The 11,776-nt window shown below is 36.3% G+C and overlaps 1 protein-coding gene across 2 annotated transcripts in view; it reads right to left on the bottom strand.

The window, feature by feature from the left end:
* The window catches only part of DNAH5 (dynein axonemal heavy chain 5), a 134,761-nt gene that overhangs the window by 3,197 nt on the left and 119,788 nt on the right, over positions 1-11,776 (bottom strand). For both annotated transcript variants that reach the window (XM_035890683.1, XM_009635133.1), the window contains 8 exons: positions 11,192-11,341; positions 9,510-9,755; positions 7,772-7,991; positions 6,910-7,115; positions 5,905-6,108; positions 5,094-5,309; positions 2,385-2,597; positions 458-610 (listed from right to left, as the gene is read on the bottom strand). In XM_035890683.1, coding sequence (XP_035746576.1) covers positions 458-610; positions 2,385-2,597; positions 5,094-5,309; positions 5,905-6,108; positions 6,910-7,115; positions 7,772-7,991; positions 9,510-9,755; positions 11,192-11,341 — 1,608 coding nt within the window. The remainder of the gene's footprint in view (positions 1-457; positions 611-2,384; positions 2,598-5,093; positions 5,310-5,904; positions 6,109-6,909; positions 7,116-7,771; positions 7,992-9,509; positions 9,756-11,191; positions 11,342-11,776) is intronic.

Genomic DNA, 11,776 nt, shown 5'->3' with positions numbered 1-11,776 from the left:
ATCAGCTACTTAACTAGAGAAGTGTAATTTAAGACTAATTCTGAATAGCTGTTCTGGCAAGTCTCCAGCCAGGTAAGTACTGAACACAGATCAAAAGGGAGGAGAAAAAAGGAAATAAATTCATGGGCTTAACACCTCTTCTTGGGGATATCTCAATGGTAACATGAGACATTACTTCTTCAGCCTACCTTAATAATGTTGTAAGGTAGCCTCTACATTCACAGGGCTCAGATCAGAGTAGGAACTGTATTTTAACACATTAGTGGTTGATGTACTGAAAAAATATATGCAGAGGAAGAACACTACACTCAGGAAATGTTAGAGAGTTATGCAGTCACATATCTTCCCTACTGACATGATGGAGCCATGCGTATAACAGCCTTCATCACACTATGTTTTTTTTTTTTTTTAAAGTACATCAAAGAATAAGCAGAGTGAGACTTTAAACACAATTTACCTGCCTCATTGCAGTTAAAAATCCTTGAGGATTAAAAAACCCTGTCATCCAGAAGCAGTTTGGTCGGCTTTCAAAAATCCAATTGTAAAATTGGTGGTTTCTTTCTAGAAGCTCAGTAAACCAGAAACCAAGTGTACTGGAAGCCCAGGATGCCTAAAAATAGTAAACGGCATGTTCATTTTTTAATTTTATTCAACAGTTTTAAAACATCATATTCAAGTCAAGAAAAGGTAATTCCTCACAAGATAGTAAAAACCATAATATTAGAAAGCCATGTTTAAAGCTAGTTTTTTCATATCTTAAAATTTAACCTGATACATAAATGTTGCATCCCACTGAAACCTGAAGAAAATTCTTGCTCTGTTCAAATTCATGCCTACCATTTCATTTAGACATGCTTAATGTTCTCTGTGGTAATTGTCCATTTTATGACTTTTTGGCAAAATTACATAGCTGTGTGAACTAGGAAGAAATATTGTCTTTCTAAAGCCAAGGTCAATGCATCGAGATAACAGCATTTCTGCCAAAATTACTCTGTTTTTCTTAAAAAAATCTAAGGAAAATTGAGCTTGTACCATGCGAAGATTTAATTTTTTTTTTCTATTTGAATAGTTGTATCACATTTGTGAAGCATCTGCTTTGGTCTAGGTTTTGTACCAGGAAAACACTTTGTCCTTGTTTTGACTGGGATGGAGTTGATTTTCTTCCTAGTAGCTGGCACAGTGCTGTGTTTTGGATTCAGCACTAGAAGAATGTTGATAACACACTGATGGTTTAGTTGTTGCTGAGTAGTACTTAACTCTAGCCAAGGACTTGTTTCAGCTTCCCATGCTTTGCCAGGGGCACAAGAATCTGGGAGGGGGCAGAGTCAGGACAGCTGATCCAAACTGGCCCAAGGGCTATTCCATACCATATGATGTCACGCTCGGTATCTAAGCTGGGGGGAGTTGGCCAGGGGGTAGTGTCTGCTGCTCAGGGACTGACTGGGCATCGGTCTGGGGGTGGTGAGCAACTGCACTGTCCATCACTTGCTTTGTATATTATTATTATTAATAATATTATTATTACTACTACAACTACTATGACTAAAAACAAAACAAGCAAACAAAACCACAAAAAAACCTCCCCATTTTTCTTTCCATCAGTTGCCGTAAACAGCTCTAGATGTCCCTAAAAAGTTTCTACGGGGAGAGGCTGAGAGCTGGGGATTTTTAGCCTGGAGAAGAGAAGGCTCAGAGGGGATATTATCAATATTTCTACCTCATGCGTGAAGAATGGAAGAAGATGGAGCCAGATCCTTGTCAGTGATAGGAAGAGAAGCAATGGGCACAAGACAAAACGTGGGAAATTCCATTTAAACTTAAGGAGCTTTTTGGTTGGTTGGTTGGTTGGTGGTGGTTTGCTTGGCTTTTACTGTGAGGGTGATCAAACACTGGAACAGGAGAGGTTGTGGACTCTTGATTCTGGAGAGTCCTGGGAAGCCTGCTCTAACTGACCCTGATTTCAGAAGTGGGGTTAAACTAGACTATCTCGAGAGGTCCCTTCCAACCTTTACTATTCTGTGATTCTACAACTACAACTCTAAATCTCAAAGAACAGCAACAGTGTAGTCTACTAGTGTGGGTGCTATTTTTTAAATCCATCATCACATTTTAAATTTTTCTCCTCTCTCTAGCTTTTTATCCTGCCAATATGCAGCAGGCTCTTAAAATGGGAAATACCTGCATCGCCCACATTCATTTCTGTTTTTATAAAAGAAAGAGGGCTTGTTTAGACTGTATTTATTTTAGCCCAAAATCGACTCCAGGAGTTGCACAGTCAGGGTGAACACTCATGTTTGAAAAAAGTATTTACTGTATATCTAGCAGTTTAATCTGGCTCTACAGAAATATTTTTTTTCCTTACAAAACAAGTGATATACACCTACTTTTTTCCAGCTAGCAGGAATCCTTCCATCATACATGCAGTCTAAAGCATCCCTCAGATTTTCACTCATAACGATTGTCCCATCAATGGCAAGTTTTAGATCAGTCAGAGTGCTTCTCACTAAAGAAATAACTCTCTGCATTTGCTCGATCTCCTGTCGCAAAAATATGTTCATAGGCTGAAAAGGTCCCATGTTCTTTAGTTTCTCTTTTACCTGTAGGTAGAAATAAAATTTTTAAGACATAGCACTTTTACTTAGGAGTTTAAGTGGTCAGCTTGGCATCTTCCTTGAATCCTCTGCAAGACAGAAATAAAGGATTTGTTCCAAGAGAAATCTGTGATGCTGAGACTGGCTACATTTTTAGCCTAACTCATGATTTAATGAGCTAATGTCATTTAAACAGCATGTAGGCCATACCCCATTTCAACGATTTCAGCTTTAATTCCAACAGACAGTTCCCAAGGTTCACTCTGCACAAACCAATCAAGAGTGATTGCCCCAGCCACTTAGCCTCAGCGTAGTAGCACTATTTATCAGCAATGCCTGGGAACTATCACAATGCCAGGCAGTCTTGTATTCTAACAAAACTAGCTGATACATTTTTAATCACAAGTGTAAAGTTAACAAATTAACAACAACTATATGGACATAACTAGAAATTCTGTAGTCAATATGGTCCTATTGGAAGATGGGTGAAAAAATTATATATACCATGTATTGAATTCTATACAAGGTAACAGCCCTGTTCTTAGTAGCATGCATAACCTTTCTAAGTTTACCAGTATTTTTCTACAAAAGGAGTTTAAATAGTTTTCACCATGTGAAAAAGCTTAGTGCTCCACATTCACTTTTATCAATACAAACTAAATTGCAATTTGTCATTTCTGATGAGAGCAGATCTGCCCAAAAAGAGCTCTTGTAAACTAACTGTACCTATACAATGACACTATATAGGTCTTTCTTAAGCCACATAACTATTCTTGGAGACGTCAGTAGAATTTGAAGAGTTGGACTAACAACTACCAGGAGATTTAGCCCATCACTAAAGCAGTACCCTTCTAAGAAACTCAACAAATTGCAATCCTTTGCAGATCTCAGACATCTGGTTCTGCCTTTTGGAAAGTCATGAAGCTCAGGCTTGTAGAAAGACGATAGGTCAGAAACTTCAGCAAGCGCAAACTTTCGGAAGACTGATAGATAATCAGTATTCTGAATTCAGATACATTAACTCACCTGTTCAGATAAAATACATTATCATAATTATGCCATTTGAGGGAAGGTTACATAATACAAAATGAGCTACAGAAAACAAAACAAAAGGTGTAAGACATAGGTACCTGAAGAGAGTCTATACTCATGAGTATACCCCACATAAGGGAAACTTATTACTGTGCAAAAACAGAAAAGAGGGTGTTAGATTGTACAAGTCTCCTTATTCCTCCTCATGGCTCAGCATCCTGCCAGAAGAATTTTGGTGTTCATAAGCCACCTAGCCTTGTATCAGGTCCTCATGCTAACTTCCATTAAAGAGTAAGTAAAATAGCAAAAGCCTAAGGATAAGAGATTTCACTCTCCTCAAGGAGATGGCAGGCAAATTACCTAATTAATAAAGCATCTTAACTGCCTAGATGAGCAGGTGGCTACTTTGGGAGTCTGTTAAAGCATAAACATAGGTGTGAACTTTTTTCTGATGACACATTAGGGTGATTCACATCCATTTCATACAGTGTTGTAAATGCTTTATTACTGGCATAGCCAATCATACTTGCTTTTAAGCTTCCGCAATTATAATGAAACACAAAAGTTCAGCATCCCTGATACAGAAAATGTAGTAACCTTAACTATTTTCAAGCATTTTCCTCTAATTTATTTGAAGTTCATAGCTAGCCTCACCTGTGAAGAACTATGGTGTCAGCATCCTAAAATTGTGGGGCTCTAAAGGACAACTAAGAACTATGGAAAGACACAGAACAAACACAAATTGTCCAAACACTCCAATAAACTCTAGTGTCCAGGATGGGGACACAGAATACAGTCAGTTGGAGTATCCATGTATCTAGTCATCAGTAAATGTTTTCTAACTGTAAGAAAACCCGCTGACCTTGAGAGACATTCCATCCTCCACATAAACAGAAGGAAAGATGCTATTTCAGAAAAGAAATGGCTGTTAGGCAGCAGGTGTCCATCACAAATATAATTACATGGGCTATTATGTGTTAATATGGATCCTGAGATACTAACACCAAGCTTCAATCAATGAAAGCTATCACTTGACAAGCTTTTCAGCATTCACTTCACTGAAGAAAGCAACCTAAAAATATCTTCAGGAAGTAAGCTGAATCACAAAGTAATACATATGTTAAAGCTGTAATACTTTTAGAAGCATGAATACACTTGCAACACCACCTCAGTACTCTACAGTGTCAAGAAGCTTAGCTTAAAAACTGATGATCCTACCTCCCCCATAGTGCAAATGACAACTTCAGCGTTAAGTGGTTTAATATTTTGAAAAAGCTCTTACAAAGGCACTTCAGCACACATTTAGTGACTTCATTATAAATGTTAAGCGTCTGGTTAGACTTCTTTAAAACATGTTTTCAAGTATTGCCTGTATGAATGATTTCAGAAATGCTTTTAGAAAAATTAGTATTTTTTTTCCACACAAAGCAAGATGAAGGAAATATTTTTGACAGAATTTCATTAACTCACTTCAAATGGTACATAATCAGCAGGAAGCTTTTCCAGCATACCCCCAGCCAGTCTGGCTACAACTGCCTCTCGGGTTTCACCTTCTCCACCAGAGCTATCTTTAGGCTGAATACTGAGGATGATGTCCAATATATCTTTTGAAAGTTTACTTTGGTAAGTGATATCCGCATTAGGGTGCAAACCAAACACCTCTGGTGTGTCATAAGCAGGAAGACTCTGCATAGTAAAATATAAAAAGAGCACAACTGGAGATGGGCTTATAAGCTAATTATTTAAAAACCAAAACAAAACAACAAAACCAAATAACAAGCACAAAAAAGCCCCTACCTTACCTCGTAAGGTAAGGGGCTAGATCAAACAGTCTTAGGGCAAATAACTTGCTGTAATTTGTATGTCATATCACAGCCCAAATCACACCAAGGTTAACAACAAATTCAGTTTTAACCTCTATACACTAATTTAAGAGTCAGCTTGTACTTTCATATACCTACACCTTTTGTTTCTGTGAGGTTGTACCCAATGTTTGGACTCCATTTTATTCCCTCTTTAATAACTGTATCCCTTCAGGTATGTCCTTCAAGCAAATTGCATGAAAAAGAAAAGGTTACTGTCATGACAATGATGACAATATTGATGACAACAATTAGTTGTCACTTATAGATATGCAGACTGTTAGAAAGCAAAAAAGACTATAAATAAAAGATGAAATACAGGTATTCAGAAGAAAAGACAAAACATAGGGAAACAGGAAGTTGTAGATAGATGTTTGGGGGGGGGGGGGGGGGGTGTTGAAAATTTTTCATTTACCGACCTGTATGTACTGAACATATTGATCCACCATAGTACATTTGGGTATGCTGTATCCTTTGTAGAAGCTGAATTCCTGACTGAATGTATTTTCACTGAACCAAACCTTTACAAAGGTGTTCATGAGTCTTTTGTCATAGTCATCTGTCACACGGCCACCATACTGGATCTCACCTATCATGTAACAAACAGTACTCCAGGAGATCCCCTAAAATCAAGCAGAAAACACTGACTTTAGCTAATCCCCTTCTCACCTATAGAATAGATATACCAAGTCCTGCATCTCTGTCCCTTTTGGAAGACAGTTATTTTCTTACTACTCTTTTTTTCCTATACTCCTGCATTCCCAGGACACCTTCAAGGATTTCTTAATATAGAATTAATTGACAACTAATTCAAGAGGTTATTGCAGCATTTGGGCAAGAGGGATTACAGATACATTCCAATCATACTTTTAACTTCACTTTAAATGCTAATCACAAAGTGATCTGCCACAGACCTCTATATGACAACTGACCATAAGAAAGTGAGGAATATAAGAGCAATTCTTACATAGTCATTTAAAGCAACTTTCCATTTCTTTATGCTGCCAAGATAGGTTGGAGGAGCCAAATCTTATTATTTATACTCCAAATTGATTTAAACAAAAGAATATTTAAAGTACAGTGGTCCATTTTTAACCATCTGGCTTAATTAGCATTGAAAAGCAGGTCTATACTTCTAAGGTTTATATTTCTGATTTTTTGGGGGGTGACAGATGGGAGGGATTTTTTTTTTTTTTTAATGTACAGGTTAACATAGAAATTTAACATGCACAGGATTAAAAGTCTAATTTAAGCCTGCTGCTCTACAGACATGTATACTTGGAATGTTGAACGTTTGTGGAAAGAAACAAAATAATAATTTAAAACCATATTTGTGTTTCATTTATGGGGAACCATGTGTATACATTCCACTACTAGAAAGATCCATCACCCTAATCCACCTTCCCCACAAAAACATTAACTACCTTCTTGGCATCTGTGCCATCCAAGTGGTTTTGAATGAACTGCACAGTAGCATTGAAATCAGCTTGATTAAACTCATAAGGTATATTCCAACCCAGAGATCCAAACTTGCGTCTTTCTTGAACAGTGGAGTGTAGAAATGCTACAGCATACAACATTGGTTTCCATTGTACCATGTCACTGACGTCTAGTAAATCCTGGCTGATACCTATTGATTATAAGTAGGCTTTATAAGAAACATAATAATAGTATTTTTCAAAACCACTTCAAATCAGTATTAAAACATTACTCCTAGAGATACTCAGTTGGCTCCCTGCCGCTCTCAAGAGTAAATTATTGTCCTACAAAGTGTTCTATGCTGGAGACAGTTTATAGCCTGTTATTAAGTTGCTCAAATTAAAAGACTAAACTTCAGAAAAAAACCTACCCACAATTTACTAATAGCTGAATTCACATTAAGCTACTTTCTGTACAGACTCTTTTACTACAGACCTTTATTTCATGCAAAGTAAAGAGCACTTAATAGACAACAAAGCTTAACATGTTGCTTTTCTGCCAAAAGACACAAGATTAAAAATTTAAACACTTTGAACTGAGATATTAGAAGCCAATGTTTGAGAAAAGAAAAAGCATTTCCTCTTCTGCTGTCCAATTAGTTCTGGGAACAGAACTTCAGCAGATCTTCTCTTCCTTTTAATTTTCACAACTTCTACCTCAAACCAAGGACCAAAATGTGTCCAAGCGTCATTGTGATCAGTTGCTTATGTAGTTTACACCTAATGTCAGTGGCTACAATGTAACCACATGATAACACCAGAGTCCAAAAATGAGCAAAATTTAAATCATTACCACTCTAGCACTCACCACTGTATGTTCTCTTTAGTCCAGCTCTGAGCCCTTGTGGTGGTTCATTGGTAAACTTAATAGACATCTGAAGAAGGGTGATGGGGAACTGTTTGTGAATTTCAGTTGTCATCCACAGTCGAAAGCTTTCATGGACAGTCTCTGTCTCTATTACAGTGTCCATCAACTCATCCAAAAAGTCAAGTCCAAGGTGGCAGTTTTGCAGAAGTGCCCAACCTCCCTAGTTTAAAGCAATAGAATATAAAGTTATCAACATTGTTTACAAACTGAAATTACTAAAATCACTCTTTGTTTATGCTGTAGGTTAGGAACAAAGCCAATGGATCTAAGCTATAGCAAAATATAGCGTGTTTAAGTGCTTATGAGAGCTGCTAAAGGAAGAAAACCTCCACAGTCAGTTTCACAGCACTAGTTCACCAAATCAAAACCTAGGCTTTAATCATTTGTTTTCATGTACATTTCATGTACAAACAGAGACCAGTATTCATAGTAATGGTACACATGCAAGTAACAAAGTATTCTTTAGCCAAGAGAAGCTCAGGAGAGCTAAGCTGTGGGCTGTTTCTTCTGGAAGCACTGTTAGCTTGTTTGGTTTTGTCATCTAAACAAGTGGTCCTTACTTGTCCAATCTGGTCTTCTCACTTAGTCCCTACCTTTTCCATTTCAGTACATTTAAAACATATCTGGACATGACCATGGTGCTGATAAACACTGGTAAACCTTGACTTTCTAGGTGAACCCATGATTTCATTGATCTTCGATAAGGGAGCTCAGAAGTAGCTCCATAGAGCAAGCTGCTAAACCTTGTTCCTCACAAGAGTCACAGGCTTGGAAAAAAACCCCCACAAATATACATACTTAATTAATCTATTGCTATCAATCAATAAATATCAAACTTTCTCAGATGAATTACCATACTTCATATAGACATCTCACATACCTCTTCATTAAGAGGGTATGTGAAACAGTGAGGGAAAGTAACTGCATTTCTCTTAATGAAACAAAAAGGAGCTCTTTTTCCCTGTCTTTTGAATGCGTTTCTTCTCATCTGATATGCTAATTAGCTCTTAATGTGAAGTTGGTTACACAGACAGGGAAGAAGCTTATAACACAGGAGAGCAAGAAGTTTAGTCTGTTCACATCAGCAGGCACAGCAGTACTGCCACCTGATAAATTGGAACATCTCAGCTTTTCTTTCTCATACAGGAAATGTTATTCTTTAATGCTTCCATGTTTCACTTGTAAAATACCTATGCTCTCATCCCAATTAAAAATCCAAACTACAGCAATACCAAATATTTTGCTATACAGCCTTGTTTTTCTCATGGTGATGTAACTATCAATAGTATATTTGGAATTAATCAGCTTCATTTAACAAAATATGTTTGTATTACTAAAACTACAAAACTGAAAAAATGTTCTGAAATGCCTGCTGAAGAATATTTAATATTCATGCATTTCAAATAATCAATTCAGTTATGTTCATCAGTCAACCTACAACAAAAACTCCATGTTATATGAAAAACACTGATGCCTGCACAGCATCAACAAGTTTGTTATGGTCAATTAAATTACTTTAAAAAGACAGTTCTATTGCATAGGACACTTATTTATACAAATAAATAAAGGTTCTTGCGTCAGCACTAACTACACATGAAACAACTTGATTTCATTACAGGATGTTCATTTCTAAGTGTTTAACACAGATACAAAAAACATTCAGATTTTCGTCTCTTACATGAGCCATTGTCTGCTGTAGCAGTTTACGAGCATGGGTTTCTTGCCCCTGGCCCATGGAAACATAACGAGTCTCTATCTTCAGTCTTTTTCCCAAAGCAATAATTGAGTCTGTAGGATCAGAGCCCATGGAAAGAAAGCATATGAGAGGAGTACGTGGATCTGACTCTTCCCATGTCTTCTCCAAGTCCAAGATGACTTCCTCTGCGTATTTCTCTCCCATAGTGTCAATGATGTATTTTCTTGCCTATATTAAAAAGGGTAAATTTAACCTGTGACATAATCACTTAATACTGTTTTTTCCCCAGTGTAAGTACAACCAATAAGTAAACTGAAGAACAAAAGCTGCTATAAATTTATATCAGAAATACAAATATGCAACAAATTTATTTTACACGTTAACATATCATACTGTCTTTGAAGGTGTTATTTCTTATAGCCTTATAATACCTGTTAAAACTTAAAAAAATAATTATTCTATTACATATATCTGCAAGTTTTAATACATATAAATACAATATAATAAAAATAATAATCTTCCCAAACCTTTGGAAATTAGGTTAGGTCTTTCCCACCTTTCATACTTAAACAAACAATGAAATAATAGTAGTAATTATGAAAATAACTGTCACTGACTAGAAGATCCAGAGGAACAGGTGAAGACCATCTCTGTTGTTCCTTATTTATTTTTTAGACCAATCTTCCCCTTAATATCTCTGAGTTGCTTCTCAGAAACAAAATATATTCAGCATTTAGCATTTGATAAACCATCAGTTTTCATAAAACCAACACAAGATGAAAGTGTATCTTGCCCCCTATTAACAGAACTGAGAGACTAATTTTGCATGATCAGTTTCAGACACATAGCACACATCTAAGAGATTAATTTTACCATACCATTTAACCTCCTATTGACCACAGTTGCACCAATAATTAATGAGACTTTCTCTAAATCCAGTCACAATGTCTAAAGGTTTGTACCCATAAAATTAACACCGCACTTTCAGTGATTCATTCTGACTTCAGTAAATTGCCAACCATTGCTCTGAAATTGATAGCAATTGCATAATTTTTATTCTTTTGAACTGGAGAAGAACATAAAGATTAAAAACAGGCTCTTAGAAGTTGATTTTTCTTCAAAACATGTCTAACCATTTAGTAAACTTTAATTTTATATTTCTCACCTTTCTAAATAGATGGCAATAAATTAAAAATTTTGAACAAACCTCAATATAGATCTAAGGTGGGTCTAATTCTTCCATGCAATAAATGGTTCCTCAATTAAACTGGTTTTGTGTTGGTTTTTTTTTCTCTCAGCCAACTGAGTTCATGAAGGTCTAACATGAGGACACTTCTACAATTCCAGTGAGTAATATCAGCAAGGACAGTCAAAAATACCTTCTGAACTGATAAAGCAGAACTGGATAAATACATACATTTCCAGATGAAATCATATCTCCATAGAAAAATCATTGGCTAATATTTTTTCAATATATTGGAACAATTTTGCTAACAGTACCCTTGTGACAAATGAATAAATTGTCTGAAAAGAATTTCAGAAAATGCAATGTAAGGGTCCATTACAAAAAGGAGCTTGCATTAAATAAAAAAGTACTGAACTGCAATCCTGTAATTATTATTCTAACAACACCTAAATAGACTATGTTGGCTACATAAATGTACCTGAGCTATGGTCCTGTCAGGACACCAGGATCTGATAAGAAGAAGATGTCTGAAGCAGTCCAGGGATTGACCATAGCCACTAGGAACAGGTTCTTCTTCAGGATTCTCACTATCAAACCAGATTTTCCACTGTTTCTCTGCTCTGGAAATCTGCAGTTATACCACCAAAGGAGTAAATCTCACTAAACAGACAAGTCACATTTCAACTGCCACTAGGTCACAACATTTTTATGAGGGTCAGAGACACATAATCCTCACACAAGCATTTGTTTAGCAATGTTAGTATACAAATTTAGTAAGGCTATTAAAAAAGAGAGAGGATAAGCTTTCAGATTTTAAGCACAAAACTGTAGAATGCAACAATGCCCTTAAGTATTCATATTCTGAAAAAATCAGGTACTACTCAGTATTTTCCATTAACGATATAATGGGATAGCAAGGTCAGAACACAGATAGCTAGGCTCAGACATAGCTTTGAGTGCACTAGATAGATATCTGCTCCCCACATGACTGTACAGAAGGTACTTTTTACAAAAAACAAATGTTATTTACTTACTCCATTAGCTACCATACACTTAGTGTCTA

The sequence above is a fragment of the Egretta garzetta genome, unplaced genomic scaffold, assembly GCF_000687185.1.
Source record: "Egretta garzetta isolate BGI_Z169 unplaced genomic scaffold, ASM68718v1 scaffold413, whole genome shotgun sequence".
Classification (NCBI taxonomy): domain Eukaryota; kingdom Metazoa; phylum Chordata; class Aves; order Pelecaniformes; family Ardeidae; genus Egretta; species Egretta garzetta.
The sequence above is the reverse complement of the archived record's forward strand: the minus strand, read 5'-3'. Positions and strand labels throughout refer to the sequence as shown.